The 19,626-nt window shown below is 42.4% G+C and overlaps 1 protein-coding gene across 1 annotated transcript; it reads right to left on the bottom strand.

Annotated features, from left to right (window-relative positions):
* Positions 1-14,963: 14,963 nt before the first annotated feature.
* On the bottom strand, positions 14,964-18,555 carry LOC114069620 (SET-binding protein-like). Its single transcript, XM_027906536.1, has 2 exons — positions 18,544-18,555; positions 14,964-18,374 (listed from the first exon to the last, which is right to left on the bottom strand). Exons 1-2 carry the CDS (start codon positions 18,553-18,555, stop codon positions 14,964-14,966), a joined length of 3,423 nt encoding a protein of 1,140 aa, XP_027762337.1.
* Positions 18,556-19,626: the final 1,071 nt, after the last annotated feature.

Here is a 19,626-nt window from a genome sequence, read left to right on the forward strand (position 1 = left end):
AATATAAGTGAAGACATATTTACTCAATGAGAGTTGAGTATGGTTTGTTTGAAAATTAGTCTTGCAACCAACTAGCAAAAGAACTGCTTTCTATTCAGGATCCTTTCCAACCCATGTAAGATAATCATAAATGTATGGTTTTTTGGGACCTATATGGCAGGATGATGCCATTCATGTAAACTACAAGAGGTAAACAGCAAAAACTCAGCCAGGCAAATAAAAAAAAAATTAAAAACCCAAAAAGAATTACCATCAGCAATTCTGCACACAAGAGTTAAACTGCAACTTAATAAACTATGTATATTTTTTTTCTTGGAGGCCTATAAAGACTGAGTTCTTGCAAACTAATTCAAACTATAGCCAACTCAGTGTCCACAGTTTTTTTGGAATCAACATGAAACATTTGACCAGAAGGAACAGTGCCAAATATTCAGTCCAAAGCCTATACTTTAATTTGCAAAAGCAAAAAGCTGTGATTTATACATCTAAAAAGAAGGAGAAAAGAAAAGAAAAGAAAAGAAAAGAAGAGAAAAGAAGAGAAAAGAAAAGAAAAGAAAAGAAAAGAAAAGAAAAGAAAAGAAAAGAAAAGAAAAGAAAAGAAAAGAAAAGAAAAGAAAAGAAAAGAAAAGAAAAGAAAAGAAAAGAAAAGAAAAGAAAAGAAAAGAAAAGAAAAGAAAAAAAGTTTAACAGTACCCTCTGTGTAGGTTTATTTTTTTTGCCAACAGTTTATGGGTTGGATGATGAAGAACATTCCTGAAGATTAGACATCACCATTTTTTCTTAAACAAACAAAACAGCAGGAAAAATCAAAATTCACCTAAAGCAGAGGCAGTCCTTGCATAAGTTCAGAGCTGTTGTGGTGCCCCCTTGACTCTTCGTTTTTTTTAAAAAAGAAGATTCATCAACCAATAGTGTTAATCAGCTTTGACTCACAGGCAGCATTTTTGCTTCCAGTTGAGGACAATTAGAGACACAGTATCAACTGGCCATTTATTAGGTTGTGTAAGCTCTGTGGATACACATTGGTTTTTGTGACATCAAAAAATTCTCATGAAAAATGGGACTGTTACATGTAGACATGTCCTGGTTTCTTCTCCTTTTAAACTCAACAATTTGCTAGCTCAGAGGAAACTAGGTAGTGTTTTGGAGAATGAATTCACCTAGAATCTTTGGAGCAGGAAGGAACCAAAGGATTAGTGTTAAAATTCCTTGAGCAGATTCTATATAAGGGTGGATATGAGTCTCTCTGTTGGTGTGGCATTTTGTGCAGATTTGGTGAAATTACTGGTAATGAATTGAGAATGGGTGCACAGCCTGTTCAGTGTAAGGTGCACAAAGAGGAGATATTGTGCTTCCATAAGGTGTGAGGTGGGTGGACTTGAGTATCTCCTAGGATGCAGATGGGTTTTGGAGTCCAGTGCAGGGAGAGGTTTGTGTCCCTTGGACCGTACAGGGGACATGGAATTTCTCATATCCCGCAGGGAGTGGTACAGTTCCTTGGTGCGCACAGAAGGGAGGTTGAAGTCCTTTTTTTTTAGCACATAAAAAGGAGTTTCAAGTCCTTCCTAGTGTTCAAAACAAGGGAAAATAAACTGGGTGTAGATGTGCTTGCCACGGGGCTTGCTTTTCTGACTGTATATTAGAGTCTTGTGCTTGTTAGTGGCTACTTTTTGCTTTCTCTGCTGCTATACTGCTGGTCACCTCACTGTATTATGCCTGGGAACACTTTGGTAACAGCCGTGGCCATGTGACTGGGCTGGCAGGTGGCCTGGGCAGTGTTGCTGTTTCTGTGCTGCTGTACTGGACAGGCTGGAACTCCAGTGTGAACTTGAGCAGAAGGGACTGTGACATGTGAATGAGTCCACAATGGAGCAGAGATCCACCTGCAGCCCATGAAGGACTCCATGCTGGAGCAGGTGAATGCCTGAAGGAGGATGTGACGTGACCCTGTGAGAAGCCTGTGCTGGAGCAGGTTTGCTGGCAGGACTTGTGACCTCACAGGGGACCTACACTGGAGCAGGCAAAGCAAAGATTCCCTTGCAGCCCATGGTGCAGGCCATGGTGAAGCAGGTTGTCCCCTGCAGCCCATGGAGAACTATGATGTGGACTATACTAATGGTGGACTATAGCAGGAACCCCTTGTTGCAGCCAGGCTGGGAACAAAGGGAGGTGTTCATTGCAATGTTAAACCTGATAACTTGGCACAAAAGGACCAGAGGTGGAGATTGTAATGGATATGTCTTTACATTTTTGTAAACCATAATTTAAGTTGTATGTTACAGGAATTACTACAGCAGGAATCACCCAAACCAATGGAGGAGGAACCTTACAAGAAGCAGTTGCAGTGCAGCAGTGACCCAACCTGAGCTGACTTTGGTGCCCAGTAACTCCACACAACATCCTGACACAACTCCCCTGTAGAAGCCCAGAGTAGCTAACTTTAGTTGCATCCCCCCTGCCTCCTCTCAGGCCACACTATGATCTAAGAAACGCTCATTAGGCCTTGACCTCGATGACCTGCACGTGGACTAAGCCCCTCTCCAGTTATCAGAAACACTGTCTGTTCCCATGAACTAGTGTTGTCTAATGAGCAGCCTTGGAAACCTAATTTTTTGCCTGAATAACAACCCAAGTGGAATAATATTTCTTTTGCTGAACCTTCAAGGAGAGTTACTGGCTTGAATTTTAGTCAGGATGAAAAATTACTATGACTAAAGCCCACTCTCTTGCGACCCTATAAACAGTGGCCCAAAATGAGCTCTCAGTTTCCAGAAGAAAAGGAGTTAATATGTATGTCTCAAACGCTGATAGCCGTATGGCTGTGGAGCCAACCAAGGACTGTTGGCAATACCAGACAGGAATTGTTGATAACAACCAAGGACTATTGGTATTTACATGCCATGAGAGATAACAAGTTTTGGTTGGAAAAGGGGGGCCAGATTGAGATAGAGCAGCACTTTTCTGTGAGAAAGAACCACAACACAGTACAGCGCAAGCACAGAAATGATTAGCAGGAACTGGGCATGGACTATGAGGTGGGATTGGGATTACCAAAGACCCCCAAAGCCCTCCAACTCATTTCCAGAAAGACCTAAAAGAACAGACTGTGCACGGTAACTAATTAGCATAGAAAACAAGAAACTTATCTTCGGGACAGAGAAACCTGTTCATAAAAAGATGTCATGGTTTTGCCCAGTCGACCAGCCCCTGGGGCTGAGAATGGTTTTGTCCAGGTGAAGTTCTGGACAAGAAGCCAATTAAAACTCTCAGTAACAACAAGACCCTAAGGGGGGCCAGGCCCCCTCCTCCCCTGGTTTGGATCGGGGGGGGGGCAGGTGTAGCACTGAAACTCCCCCTTCTCTTCTGTAAGAGAGTGAAGAAAAAAAAAAGTTTAAAAGACTAACTGCTTGGACAAAACCACTGTAGAGAAATTCCAGCAAAGAGATAAGGGACCTCCAAGGTCAAAACTGGCAGCCAGAGGAGAAAGAAGAACTGTGCAAAGGGGGGCCTACTTTTCCCCCCCTTTTCGCTCTCTCCCTTCAACAGGGTAAAGACTGAAAAAGTAATCCCTGCCACCTATGGAAGTTTGTTGGGGTGAGGACACTTCCGTGCTACTCATGGAGGAGCCTACACTGAAGTAGGTTGCATGAAGAAGCTGAGACTTTATGAGAGACCTGAGGTGAGGCAGAGACCTGTCGAAGATTTGTGACTCTGAATATGACCCTGAGGGGGATGAGGCTCACGCTGGAGCGGGACGGCTTGGGTGAGATATTGGGATCTGTGTGTGGGATCCATACTGCTGCTGAAGATTTGTGACCAAACCTACGCTGGAGCACAGATGGCTCAGGTGGGATGTTGGGATTTCAGTGAGAAATCCATGCTGCTAGTGCTGAAGATTTGTGACCCTGAGAAAACCTCACGCTGGAGCAAGAATGGCTCAGGTGAGATGTGGGGATCCAAGTGAGGGATCCATGTTAGACCCATGCTGGAGAGGTTTATCAAGGACTGTTCTCCCATGGGGAGGGATCTCCATAGGGAACAGGGGTGGACTCAAAAGCCATTGTCCCCTGTAAACCCTTGGAAGAAGATCCATGGTAGGCAAGTGTCCCCTTGTAAGTCCATGGAAGAAAACCTTCAGGACCTGGGTAACCCCCAGCCTCCCTTTCCCAGGAGGGGGTAGGCCCAGCCCTGGAGCCCAACACAGAACGAGAGAGAGATGAAGGAGTTCCAACTGCGACGAGAGTGCTGCAGAGTTATTGAGGAGACCTGGAACTCCAAAAAATCGAGAATGAGACTACTTCTCCTTCTTGGACTGGTATAAAGAGAGGAGAAGTATTTCTGTAAATGCATAGCACTTTTACTTAAGTAGAATTATTATAAATGTAATTCTTTAATAGTTTTTGTTTTACTAATAATAAATGTTCATATTATTTTCCCCAAGTCCTGTCTCTTTTGTCTGCATAAACCTTCTCTCAAATAATAATAATTGTGGGGGGGGGGGGTGGAAAGCAAATTGACCCAAAGCAAAACCATGACAAAAGGTACCTCTCCAAGCCCAGGGGGTGCCTGGATTGACACTGAAACCAAGATCGACATCTCCTTGGATGGATGCTGAAATCAGGATTGGCATGCTCTCAGCTGGATCAGCACTGAGACCAGGATCAACATCCCATCAACTGGATTGATGCTGGAGGGATGGCTGGTGATCCCTTTTTCTCTCTCTTTTTCTTTTCCTCTCTTTTTCTCTTTTTCTTTCTTTAATTCACGTCTCCCTTTTTAATTAACCTCTTTAATTTCTCTTTTCCCTTCCACCCTACCCCTTTATCCAAAACCCACTACTGTGTGCTTATATGGTAGGTCAGGGGCTAACATACCTATGTCCATGCCAAGTGTGTAATTTACTAATAAAACTCTCTGATTGTTTGCAGATGCACTGACTTGTTGTGCCTTTTGACCAATTAGCATTGTTGAATCTTAAGTGCTTCTTTACCCTTAAGGGTGGGTCGTCACAGTCCAAAGTGACCACCATAACAAATGGAACCCAGAGTCATGGACTAGATGAATTCAACAGACATTTTGATGGGTTAAGGTTAGGTTAAGGGAACTAACTAAATCTCTAAGGCAACCAAGAACAAAGAGATAGAGCCTATTACATAGGACCCAGAAAGACAACAAGCTTTAAAGCTATAAAAGGAGTTTTAGTGTCTGCTCCTGCTCTTGGAGTCCCAGATCCTTTAATCTGTATGTACATGAACATAAAGGAATAGTTAGTGGAATGGTAATGCAGAAATTAGGACCCCATCAGATACTGGTTGCATATTATTTACTACATATTAATTACTCAGTTCAACTAGTTCCAGTTGCAGCAGGAGAACCAGCCTGTAATAAGTCAGTGGAAGCAGAAGCAACAATATTAGAAAAGAGCTGCCCCCTTATCCTGGAACATCCTCTAACAGTCCATGTCCCACGTGAGGTAGGAATACTGGTGAGACTATGCAAAAGACTGATAAAATACTGCGCGTTTTACTACTTACAAATTATTGCTGAAACATGCCTACTAAATCCATGTTTTTGTATGCAAAGGTACTACAAAATAGATTTAAAATTTTATATTCAATAACCGAAAGTATAATGGCTCATTCAACCCAAACAAAGGTTAAAAACATTAAAAGGCAAAAGCCTGGAAGAATTATCTACTTTCTTTTAAAAACATATCTAAAATGAAGAGACATTAGCAAATTTAATCTGCTATACCTGACATGATTCCTGGGCATTGAGTCAAATTCCAAATTTAATTTTGGTAAAGCTTTAGTAAAACTAATGTCTTCTGCAGATTCAGATCCATCTGACTGAAGTTATCTACTGATGAAAATAAAAAGTAAATTAACCAAATATGGTTTCTGTAAGCAGGTCTTAAAATTAAGGATAGTAAAAATATATGTTAAATTTGCTTAGGACAACATTCTATTGGATGTTTCTTATTATTAGCATGGTTTATGCCCTTCCAAGTAAGTATCAGCATAGACTTTAGAGTTCTTGTGAATGCACTTTTTTGTTAAGATAGACAAGTGCTTTGTATCACAATTTGATGACTTTTGATATATTGTTAAGGTGAAAATGCACTTACTGCTGAAGAGAGATGTATGGTAAGCTGTTAAGAGTATGCAATCCAAGCTTTGACACCACAGTGGGCACATAGATATGAATTGATCTTCCTAAGAGCACATAATGTAATCTTATAAAGATGTAACACCTTGAATTCAGCGGGCCTAATGCCTCTACCTGATGACAGAGAACATCACCAGTATGGCCAAATTATTAATGATTAATTATTAATTAATAATTATTAATTATTCCAAGTAAACCACAGACTGATTTAACTGGTGTTCCCTCACATAACCCAGACCTAGTTCTATTTGCAGATGGCTCATTCTACTCCGTGCAAAGGACAGTGATATTCTGGGTATGCTTTGGTGAGCATGGGACAGGTAATAGAACCAGAACGACTCCCAGCAAGGATGATCACACAAGGAGTGGAACTAGGAGCTTTAAAATGTGCAATGCATCTGAAAAAAGGGAAATTACTTAACATCTATATGAATCAGACAAAGATGCTCGTTTGACAGCCAATATAATCGAACAGTTGTATAAGACTTTGGGGATAGAGAGAAAATTGCATACATCATATTGCCCACAATCTTTAGGACAAATAGAAAGGATGAATAGGACATTAAAAGAAAAGATAGAAAAAATATGCACATGTATTAATCTGAAATGGTCAGAAACCTTACATTTGGCTCTTTGGGATGTCTGGAAAACTCCAAGACAACTCATAGGACTAACACCAGGAAAAAAATTCTCTTTGAGAGGCACTTAGCTATACCAGGGACTTATATCCCAGCTATGACCAACCTGTCAGAAGGAGATGAATGCCTGACCCAGTATGTTTAAGGGTCCAAACGGTGGAGAAAGTATGCACAATGGTATCAACTCAGTCCACCTGAAATACATGATATAAAACCTGGAGATGAAGTGTTAAGATATTCTTATGTATATCCAAATTAGAACCTAAACTGGAGGGACCATATACTGTCTTACTGTGTTCTTATTTTGCTGTTAAAGTTTGGGTAAGGATAAGTGGATATACCGTTCTCATATCATACAAGTGAGTGATCAACCAGTTGGTCAACATCTGACTTTTGAGAATCTTTTGTCGTTTTACCTTGATAATAATTTATACATTATGATAATCTTGTTCGCCTTAATTCTGTTATGTTTATCACTTGTAATAATGTATGTTATGGCCGTGGATTAATGCCGTGAAAGTTTGAGAATTTTTTTTCTTTCCCTTCAGCATATTAGCAGGTATGAGATTTGGAAAGGGATCTGGGGGTCCTGGTTGATGACAAGTTGAATATGAGTCAGAAGTGCCCAGAGGGTCTGGAGGGGAAGCCTTTTGAGGAGCAGCTGAGGTCACTTGGTTTGTTCAACCTGGAGAACAGGAGACTGAGGGGAGACCTCATTGCAGTCTTCAACATTCTCATGAGGGGAAGCGGAGCGGCAGGTACAGATCTCTTCACTCTCGTGACCAGTGACAGGACATGAGGAAATGGCATGAAGCAGAGTCAGGGTAGGTTTAGGTTAGATATCAGGAAAAGGGTGGCTGGGCCCTGGAACAGGCTCCCTAGGGAAGTGGTCACAGCACCAAGCCTGATAGAGTTCAAGAAGCTCTCAGGCACATGGTGTGATTCTTGGGGTGTCCTACACAGGAACTCGATGATCCTGATGGGTCCCTTCCAACTCAACATATTCTGTGATTCTATGACTCTATGAAAACAAAGGGAGGACTGTTGAGGAATACATCTGGTGCAGGTAGCTCGGTTTGTAGGCTTCATGAAATAATACAGTTTTCAATACTCAGGGATACTGGACTTCTGGAGGGCAGATTTTAGCCTATTCAGAAGACTAGTTCAGAGTGTACCCTGGGAAACTACCCTTGAAAACAAAGGGGTCCAGGAGGGATGGACATCCTTCAAGAAGGAAGTCTTGAATGCACAAGAACAGGCTGTCCCAGTCTGCCGAAAGGCAAGCCGGCAAGGAAGACGACTGGCCAGGTTGAACAGGGAGATTTTAAAGGAAATTACTGTAAAAAATGAGAGCCTACCGAGTATGGAAAAAAGGGTTGGTTACTCAGGAAGAGGTTAGGAATGTAATTAGGTCACATAGAAAGAAAATTAGAGAGACGAAGGCAAAGTTTGAACTCGATCTTGCCACTTCTGTTAAGGATAATGTCATAGGTTTAATTGTTCTAAAAAAAATTAGGGGGGATTTTTTTCTTTCCCGTGAATCGCTGTAAAAGAAAGATGTTGAAAGAGGGAGGGGAAAGGTGTTTGCCTAGAGTGATTGAGACACACAAAGGAACTAACCAGCAGATCCACATTCCAAGCTGATGGTCCTCCAAAGACTGTGGGCAGGGGTGATGAGCCTTTTTTTCTCTCCTCAGAAATGGGAGGCACTTCACTTTTACCTTAACTCAGGCAAGGTGTGTGTTGGAGGGGTCCGAGGTTCACTTTGTTTTCAGCCAGGTCATCTGGCTGTTTTCTGACCCAGTTTGCCTCTGTTTTCCTGCACCCTGTTCTCCCCCCAGCCCAGATCTTCTCAGACTTCATCAGAGAGGCAAAGAATTTGAAACTGTCCCACACAGTATCCTTGTCTCTAAACTGAAGAGACATGGATTTGACAAATGGACCACTCTATGAATAAGGAATTGGCCGGATGGTTGCACTTGAAGAGTTGTGGTCAATGGTTTGATGTCCAAGTGGAGAGCAGTGATGAGCAGTGTTACTCAGGAGTTGGTATTGGGACCAGCACTTTTAAACATCTTTGTCAGTGACATGAACAGTGGGATTAAGTGCACTCATCAAATTTGCTGATGACACCAAGCTGTGTTGTGAGGTTGACATGCTGGAGGGAAGGGATGCCATCCAGAGGAACATTGACAGGCTTGAGTGGTGGGCCTGTGCAAACCTCATGAAGTTCAACAAGGCCAAGTGCAAGGTCCTGCACCTGGGCTGAGGCAACTCCAAGCACAAGTAAAGGCTGGGCATAGAATGAATTGAGAGTAGCCATGGAGAGGAAGACTTGGGGGTGTTCATGGATGAGAAGCTCAACATGATTTGGCAATGGGTGCTTGCAGCCCAGAAAGCCAACTGTGTCCTGGGCTGCATCAAAAGACATGTGGCCAGCAGGTTGAGGGAGGTGATTCTCCCCCTCTACTCTGCTCTTGTGAGCCCTCACCTGAAGTACTGCATCCAGCTCTGGGGTTCCCAACACAAGAAAAACATTGACTTGTTGGAACGAGTCCAGAGGAGGCCACTAAGTTGATCACAGGGCTGGAACACCTCTCCTATGAAGACAGGCTGAGAGAGTTGAGGCTAGTCAGCCTGGAGAAGAGAATGCTTCGGGGACACCTTAGAACACCTTCCAGTACCTAAAAGGGGCTTAGAAGAAGGCTGGAGAGGGACTTTTCACAAGGGCATGTAGTGATAGGACATAGAGGAATGGCCATAAGCTGAAGGAGGGCAGGTTTAGATTTGATATTAGGAAGAAATTCTTTACTATAAGGGTGGTGAGGCACTGGAACAGGCTGCTCAGAGAGGTTATGGTCTCCCCATCTCTGGAAGTGTTCAAGACCAGGCTGAATGGGGCTCTGAGCAACCTGGTCTACAGAATCACAGAACCAACCAGGGTGGAAAAGACCTCTGAGATCATCGAGTCCAACCTATGATGTAACACCACCTTGTCAACTAGACCATGGCACTAAGTGCCACATCCAGTCTTTTATTAAACACCTCCAGGGACGGTGACTCCACCACCTCCCTGGACAGCCCATTACAATGCATAATCACTCTTTCTGTAAAGAACTTCCTAATGTCCAACCTAAACCTCCCCTGGCACAGCTTAAGACTATGCCCTCTTGTCCTATCGCTAGTTGCCTGGGAGAAGAGACCACCCCCCCACCTGTCTACAACCCCCTTTCAGTAGTTGTAGAGAGTGAACCAGGCTAAAGTGGAAAGTGTCCCTGACCATGGCAGAGGGACTGGAGCAAGATGATCTTTAAGGTACCTTCCAACCCAACTCATTCTATGATTATATGGTTCTATGGTTCTATGATTCTATGATTCTATGATTCTAAAACTGTGGGTGATTAAGGCTTCATGATAATAGTCCAGAACTGCATATACTGTTTCTTAAAAGAAACCCCAAACAACACCCCCCTGTAGGGGTTAACAGCGGGTCTGTTAGCTCTCTGGAGGAGGAGATGGACTTGGGAAACTTTCGAGTGTGGCCTTGAAGATAAGTAAGTTTTACACATAGGTTAATTGGGGAGCGAGGGCAAACTGTGAGTCCATAAATTTGGGATGTGAGAACCACAACCTTCCCCTTGAACATCTCCAGATGTCTCACGATTGCTGCCAAGTGTATTGGTAATGATGAGTGGCCAATTAGGATGTTGCTTGCTTGCTACTTGCTTGCTACTTGCTCACTGCTTGCTTGCTGCTTTTTGAAAATGATATAAAAGGAGCTGGGATTTAATAAAGAGGGAGGCCTTTTCTTATGTTGCCCTGAATCAGCCTTCTTGTGTGTTTTTTATTGGACCGTCATGACATAACGGCGACATATGGTGACTCTGACGTGATCTCCAATGAGAGATCAAAAGCGATGACGTGATTTCCAGCAAAGGATCAAAACGGACAAGGAGATCCCCATGGAGGGGTTGAAACTCCAGGGGTCACGCGATCCCCACCGAGGGATTGGATGCGACCCTCTCCGAGAGGTCAGGACAGTGGTGATTTCCAGTAGGGAATCACGATTCCCAGTGAGGAATCAGAACCGCAGGGTGAGGTGCAGTGGTGACGGTGCTCGGCATAGCAGAGAGCAGCCAGAGGAGCTGCCTTGGTCCGGACCAGTATTGTGACACTTGTGATATACAGGTGAGCCACTAAGAACTTAATTGCAACACAGGGCATTCATTAACTAAAGAGGAATCTCATATACTTTCTACTTTCAGGCATTGGAACGGCCTACCCAGAGAGGTGGTGGATTCACCATCCCTGGAGGTTTTTAAGCAGAGATTGGATGTGGCCCTTAGTGCCATGATATAGTAATTGGAGTTGGATCAGGGGTTGGACTTGATGATCTTGGAGGTCTTTTCCAACCCAATCTATTCTATGATTCTATGATTCTATGATTCTATGATTCTATGATACTTGGAAAGCTTTGCTCGGAAAATGGGGTGGGAAAGTAGATGAAAATAGTTTAAAGCATTTGTTGTGGTGGTGCTGCAAGCAAAGACACGAAGCTACTTTTTCTATGGCTTTTAGTGTGACTGTGTGGGAGAAGGTTGGACAGGCTCTCTGGGAATCTGTCTCCAAGGGAGAGCCCAGCACAGAGGGGTTGCCAACTACCTGGTGTTTGGTGTTAACTACTTTGCAAGAGTGGCAAAAAGAGCAGGGCAGAGAAGCAGGGGACTCAGTAAAAGACAAGTTTTTTATTGGACCCTCACAACATAACGGCGACACCCCCCTCAAACCAAAACAAAACTCATGGTGACTTTGCCAATATTTCACCATATTTGATTTTTCTTATAGCAAGTCCTGTTTTAAATTGCATAATGCATTTGGCTTCTGAGAGCAAATGTACCAGAGATTTATTTAGTGCTGTGTGGCAATGGCCCATTCCAGAAGGAAACAGACATGGAGGGGAGTTCTGTCAAGGAAGAAATCTCATCTGGATAAATGACACACCTTAGCAGAGCATGGCTATTTATGTTTGTACTGACATCAGATGAATGCTGTTCATTCCTTTGTCACTTCTCCTTTCTTCCTTCAGTATTCCTCCAACTCTCCCTTTGGAAGGTCTAATCACCCGATGTAAGGCTTTTAACAGAACAAGGGCACTTTTAAGATAAAGACGTTTGAAAATAAAAAAAAATACACATACATTTGTGTATTTCATATATGTGACTTGAATATGTACCCATGAATGACACAGTGCTAGGAAATAGCCATATGTATTAACATTGCACATTTAACCCCAAGAGATCCTAAGAGAAGTAAAATAAGCCAAAGCTCACAAGACTCAGTAACGCATGGCCAGTGATAGTCCAAGCTGGTGCAGTGCAGGGAATGGACTTTTGCTGTGGCCAACCAAGGTAGTTGGTAGCACTCCTTCAATGGGACACTTCATTTTTGGTACAGATTTTTTGTGCCAAGACTGCAGTAAGAGGGAAAACTTTTCCCTTGACATCTTGATATTTCTAGATTGTAAAATCATGTATAGACTTTAAGGTTATATGGCAGGATTATTTTCTACCATATGCATGACCACTACGATGCACCAGGGAATACCAAACTTTAAAAAAAATCCCTAAGGGCTGTTACAACACAAATAAAAATATAAAAATAGCAACAATATAATGGCACCTGCACCAGCACACTATGCTGAAACAAACTGCAACGTCTGAACACCAAAGAACACTAAATGGTTCTCTCATCCCTCATATCACAAATATCTCTACTGAGTGTAGGTGGTTTTACTCCATATTTCATCTCCAACAACATACAATGAAGTTGCAAATGGCATTACTGAGCAGACCAAAATGCCTACACAGCAATGATAACAGAGAAATTGTTATATAAATCTATTTTCAGCTTTCATCTCAATATTCAGGATGTCTTCTCTTATCTCTGTTATATATTATTTTTATATTGTGAAAGATGACAAAAACCAAATGAAAAGAGCAATTGGGCTATGGAAGTAATTTCCTGGGACAGAGCTATATGATCTTATAGGGTTTTTTTCTTCTACATTTTATTTTCTGATTAGTCAATCATCGTTTAGCCACCTCAGCAAAATGCAAGGTGAATTAGGAGAAAGAAGGTCAAGATATTATCATGGAAAAGTTTAATTCCCCCTCTGTGAGAACTGGTCAATAGTTATGGCTAGACTCAAGTGTGGACCTATGCTGGGAATCCCAGTGAAGGTCAGAGAGGATAAAACGCTGCACTGAGATCTTAGATAGTGTTGTGGCTTAAAAAGTATTTTAAAAAGTTTTAAAAGTTTAAACAGCAAATCTGACAGAGCACCTACTGCAAGTTCTACCACTCTGTCTTATGTTTTTATCAGCATGGACAATAAACTGAAGGAAAATGACATGAAATGGCCTTTTTTTTACTAATTATATTTCTACATCAACCTGGTGAGGATCATGCCTCTACTTAAGAAACTCATTGGGGTTCAGCTGTGTTGAGAATTTTGACAATTTGCTACATCTAAGTGAAATATATTAAACTGGAAAGTACAGGTTTAGCAAACATTTGTTCAAAAAGCAAAAAGGCTACAAATCCAACTGTAATCAAACTGTGAAATCATAAACTTCCACTTAAAGACTGATAAACAGCCTTGTTAAAAATTTTGGAGACTTTTAGCCCTTGTCTTCTAGGACACAACTTCCTTAATGCAATAGCCACTGCAGCCCTTGGTGAAGAATAATTTTGTTATTTGTCAGTCATGTAGTAACCCTGATATAACCAGTGACTGAATTCAGTTTCTTTTCCAATATTTTTTGGTGTCACAATTGGTCTGATATAATATGGTATCATGAATGGGAATGTTTTCATGGGGTAAGCTCTCATTTTAGACTGTTTTTCATTGCTATAGTCCAGATACTGGTCTCAGTGAAGGAAATGGAAATGTCTCAGTTGTTTAAGCATGAGCAGTCTTTTGAACTCAGTTACAAGTCAATGAAAAACTTTAGAGCATTACTTTGGCAGTTTATACAATTCTCTGCTCCCTCTGTGTTCTCAGCTGTTTCACTTTTCATTTTGGAGGCTACAAATTATGGGGGTTTTGGAGCTCTTTTTTAGCACATCAGAATGTCATCCACCACTGTTTGGTTCAGTAAAGCTCACCCTTTTCCAGAACCTAGTGTGAAATCTGCTTTATGATAAATACTTGATGGTGCAGGAGCTCTGGGCTTGCTCCCAAGCTAAATTCATTTATATTGCACTAAAACACCTGCCTCTGTGTCATCACAAAATCATCTCCCTATTGTAAAGTACAATTCAGTCTCTCAGATAAGATTCAGATTCCTTTTTTGCCCCTCTGTGGGACAGGAGCAGATGTCCTTAGCAGCTGAAAGGAGCTTCCTCCCTCTTTATCTACCCAGCTTATATTTCCAAGTCAGGAGACACAAAACTCTTCAGTCAACTGGTGAAGGTTTATTACTTCCATGACACCAGTCCCTTCCCACAGCCACTCAGAGCTCAGGATAATTACGTGACACCTGCCAACTGGAAGTGACAGATTTACACTGGTATTGTACCCAGGATCTCCATATATTCAGCCCAGTCATCACTGTGATGGACCCCTCTGGATCAGCAGTATACCACACCAGTCATGGGACACAGACCCAGCTCCACAACTTCCTATGCATCTGGTTCTTCCCATCAACAAATGGTTTTTGTATGCTTTTTGGTCCAGAGCAGAGACTCTTCACTCTGTACTATGGCTGTTCTCCCAAAGGCTGAGCAACAACTACCACCCCATGAGATTAGATGCCAATAAGGTGCTATAAGTGATGCTGTTGTAGAATGCAATGGTGAGATTTTTGGAGGAAGCGCAACAAGCTATGAGAGATAGATGAAGGCAGGACAAATATTCAAAAAAATGTGCAACAACTCAAAGACTTTTAAAGGTTTTGGTTTAAGGCATGGCCAACTTTCTTGTTGATCTCCCCAGAGTCTGGATGAAGACTGGCAGTCAATTCAAAAAAACAGACAAGTTATTGACTCATAAACATATTTGGTGTAAATGACAAGTCCCTCTTTGTTCAGCATTGAAATTTAAATGCAGTAAGGCAAAATAGAATAAAGCAGAGCTTACCTGAAGAACCTGAAGAATCATAAGTACTTCTTCCTATTTGTCCTGAAGGGCTGAATGTCCTTTTCCCTGTAAGTTCCAAACCCTTCAAAACTTCTTTTATTCCCACTTGCATCATTGTCCTTCTTTTCACTTGAGGAATTCATTTCACCAAACATGTCCAGGGACTCTGACCTTCCATTACTCTCAGTATTACCAGAGTACCTCTTTGTGCAAGAGTCAATGAGATCATTGCTTGAGTCACTTTTATCTTTACTCTGTGTCCACTGCTGGGCATCAAAAAGTAATAACCTAGACACTTCAAAGTTACTCTTTGAGCTTTTGTGTCCAGTTTCACAATGCTGATACTTCTGCTTCTCCTTATGTTTTCTTTTCTCATTGAGCAAGGAGAGGTTTTTATCTGAGCTGCTTAGCCTTTCATTGATTGTGTGGCTGGAGAAGCCAGTGGACTTGTTAGCAAACAGACCACTCAGATCATGTGTCCCCAATATTTGCTCATCCTTATGCTTGTGCTTATGTTTGTGTTTCTTTTTGTGAAGTCGGCTACTTAAAAGGCTTGTTCCTCCAACTTTTGGAGGAACCAAAGAGGACTGCATGTCTCCAAGGTTCATTCCCACAGGTGTTTGTAGGCGCACTCCGTGTTTTGCTTTATGTTTGGCAGTGGTGGACATCTTCATATGAGAGCTTGCATAGAATTGGGGTGGGGGCAAGGTAGGCCTCATAAATGGGGAAGCTGCTCCGAACGTGTGAGAAAGGTACAGAGGAGCTGGATACTGACCATAGTAACCAAGATTCATCATAGGCATTGATGTGTAAGGCATTCCATAGGGTGCATAGTAACTCCCACTGGGAATAGGGTAACTGAACCCTTGTAAAAAAGGCATTTTTGTCATGGTGTCATTGGTTTTGGCAGCTCTACCATGCTTCTTCTTAGACTTCATGTCAGAGGTCCTGCGAAGATAGAGCAATGGGTCATACTGGACATACGGTACAGGGTAGTAGTGATCAAAATTAATCCTGAAGATGCTGGGATATGGATTTTCATGATAAAATGTATAATTTCTATGGGAAATCCTGAACACTTGAAATTTATTGATGAGTTCCTCAAGGTCAGTCAGAAACTGGATGTCATCTCTGTTCTGTAGGCTTTTCCTTTTCCTCTTGTGCTTTGGTTTTTTAATACTCTCATGAGAGAGAAAGCTATCCACAATGAGATGTTTTTGCTGGTGACCATGCCTGTTTTTTGTGTTGGTGTCAGATGGGATAGCCTCTGGATTGTCCAGAGTGCAGAAATCAAAGGAGTATCTCTGGCGGGATTCTGAGCTTTTCTCAGCTTGGTCAGAAGTGCTGTTGTCTGTACCTATCCCACTGTCGCTTGGTATGGTTTCCTCACTGTGAGACTCACTCACTGGTGACAGTGTGACTTCTTTTAGAGAACCTATTTCACAAAGGTGGGAAGGTGAATTAGCCATTAGCCTGGGTGGAGACAGTTTCCAAGTTCCACTGTGCATTCCCTTCTGAGTTTTTGTAGGAAGAGCATTGATAGGTTGAAGATTTGGCATAGTTTTTAACTCTGAAAAATTTGTTTCAGTGCTTGCAGGGTTAAGGTTACTGTTAGTCCCCAATAACTCTGTTGAAAGCGGATGAATAGCTGCAAGTGACTGCAGGTTGGAAGGCACTGCTGATTTTTCTGGCTGGCTGAAAACAGGTTTTGAGTGCTTGATGGCTATCTTAGGTTCTTCTGGCTGAGTCTGCAGCTCTGCTCTTGGCTTTCTGCCCCGTTTTTTACCAATGTAGATAGTCCCTCTCTTGCTGACATTGATCTGCTTCCCTAGTCTGGCATCAATGGTGGTTGGCCCAGCACTAGACAGTGTCTGGACTTTTTCTTTCACAACTCTGCTGCTGGAGCAGAATGACAAGATTTGATTGAGAATATTCTTCCTCTTGAGGGTCTTCATTTTATTAATGGTCTTGATGGTCTTCTTATCCAAGACCCCAAGCTTCCTGACCCTTTTGTTAAACTTGAGTTCACTGATGGACTTGTCCTCTCTTGGAACCATCTGGGCCAACTTAGCTAGATTCCTTCTCCTCTTCCTTTTCTTTGTTCCTGCAAATTCGCGATTGATTGGACTCACTGGGCTAGTGGAGGTTCCCTCATGAATGGTTTCAACAGTGAGCAAAGGCTGTTTCTTTGGTCGTCCTCTTTTTTTCTTGAGAGGTGTGATCACAGTAAGACTGTCTGTATTGGTATAAAGAGGGCTGGATCGTGTGATGGGATAGGCTGAAGGAGGCTCCACCATCAACTTTTTAGATGTTGTCGTGGAGGTGTCCCGAAGGATAGATTTAGGTTTTCTACAGGTCCATCGCCGCTCAGTTTCATGTTTGGGGTGCTGGACCTCAGATAATTTGCCAGTTGTGGGAAGATCAGTGGGTACGAGAGTGGATGTCACAGATACATATTTTCTGAGTCTGGTGGCACAGTTGGGGGAAGCTTTATCAGGGAGCACACCACTGTCAATAGCTACTAAGGGGGACTCATTTTCTATCACTTTTCCTGGTTTTGTGGCTCGAAGATCTTTTTTACTCCCCTCTGACTGAGAGCTAGTCCTGTTTGTTACTTCACTGCTCATAGCAAGTCCAGAAGGCAGGCTTTTCACCTGGATAGTTTTCTCTATGAAAGATTTTGTGGGGTGCCTTTGTTTTCTTTTGTGGCCAGATGTATCTGTTGTTGGAGACTTTATTGGGATAGTAATTAGTATGTGACTGGTGTCGCTTTCACAACTGCTAGCAGAAGCAGAATTCTGCTTCAAGGGCGATATATCCAATACACTGTCCATCGAATAAGACTCCTTTTTTCCTTCCATGCTGTAATGGGATTTGCTATCAAATGCTTTCTGAGCGTTCTTCACCCACTCAGTGTCTGTGGTTTGGATGGTTTGACTTATGAAGTCCTTTTTGCTGGACTTGTTTGTACTCTCGGTGGGCCGATTGGGGTTTTCCAGCTGCACACCTACCTCTTGGTCACCAAGAGGCAAAAGCCCATTGCACTCATAGGCATTGCTCAGCTGGGCAGCCACGCTGATGCTGTTGGGGGATGGGACTGCACTGCAAATGGCAAACTCTTTATTACTGGCTGACATCTGCCCCCATGTGCTGCTGGTGCAGGACTTCTTTGCCTGGGATTTGCTGAAGGAAACTCCCTGCTCCAGAGTGGAGACCTTGGTGGCACTAACTGCTTCTCTACTGGGTTCTGTGTTGACAAAGCAACTTTGAGAAGTGGATCCAGTATCAGAGCTCGCTGACCAGTCAAGATGGAGCTGGTTGCTACTTTTCTGCTGGTGCTTTGATTTTAAGGTGTCACTGGTGAGGTCTTGTTGGAGACCTGGATCATCATAGTGCAGAACAGAATGTTTTTGTGGTCTGTCATAAACCTGTAAGGTAGCAGAAAATAAAGAGAAAAAAAAATTAGTTTATCAGTCCATTCATAACACCTGGTTGCAGGTCTTTATTTTGTACACTGAATGACAACTCTTCCTAACCAATGTCCTTGTAAGGGTTAGAAACCTTTATAAAGTCTTCTTATATTTGAGTCAAATTTGCATTTAGATTCATGCACTGTAAACAAGTTTTGTTTGGTTTTCCCACTCTAAAATAGATGGAAATATTTCTATAAATGCAAAATTGCTAAGGAAATATATTCTACTAATTTTTAATTTAAAACACAAGTAAAATCACAGAATGACAGAATCACAGAATCAACCAGGGTGGAAAAGACCTCTGAGATCATCGAGTCCAACCTATGACCGAATACCACCATGTCAACTACACCATGGAACTAAGTGCCATGTCCAGTCTTTTCTGAAACACCTGCAGGGATGGTGACTCCACTACCTCCCTAAGCAGCCCATTCCAATATCCGAACACCCTTTCTGTGAAGAAATTCTTCTGAATGCCCAACCTTTACCCTCTCCTGGTGCAGCTTAAGACTATGTCCTCTTGTCCTATCGCTAGTTGCCTGGGAGAAGAGACTGCCCCCCACCTGGCTACAGCCTCCTTTCAGGTAGTTGTAGAGAGTACAAATATTCCCTTTCAATGGATGAATAGTGCAACTCTGCCTCCTGGTGTAATTCTTTTTTCCTAAAATGTAATCCCTCGCAGAACTTGAAGCTCAACAAAAGCAATTAAGCTCTTTGTTGTAAACAAGACAAATGCAAAATTATCTCTGAAGTTGTTAACAAGAGGAAAACCCACGAGTCCACTACCCTATGAAGCCAGAATCTGCAAAACCTTACTAGCTTAAATTTCCCCACAAACTTAGTGCTTAAAATCATACGCATAGCATGAATTGTGTGAGGCACACTTGGCAGGTTCAAGATTTGCTTTACTCTCTTTCCATTTTAATAATCTGCTATTTGCAATGTTGGTGAGAGGTATTTTCAATATGATTTCTAATCTTCTGACAGCAGGTCTTTGTCGTGGTTTTGTCCAGCCGGCCAGCTGAGGATGGTTTTGTCCAGGTGGATTTCTGGACAAAAAGCCAATTAAAACTCTCAGTAATGCCTTTGCTAATTACATATTTAAAAAAACGGAAGAGAAAGTTTATGGCACAGTTAAAATTAGGAGCAGTAGCCATGTAGGAGAGGCGGTAGCAGGCTTCGAGGTGAGTCAAGGCCTCCTCCTCCC

Source organism: Empidonax traillii, unplaced genomic scaffold (assembly GCF_003031625.1).
Source record: "Empidonax traillii isolate 1590-97213 ecotype Southwest subspecies unplaced genomic scaffold, ASM303162v1 scaffold1314:size239288, whole genome shotgun sequence".
NCBI classification, from domain to species: domain Eukaryota; kingdom Metazoa; phylum Chordata; class Aves; order Passeriformes; family Tyrannidae; genus Empidonax; species Empidonax traillii.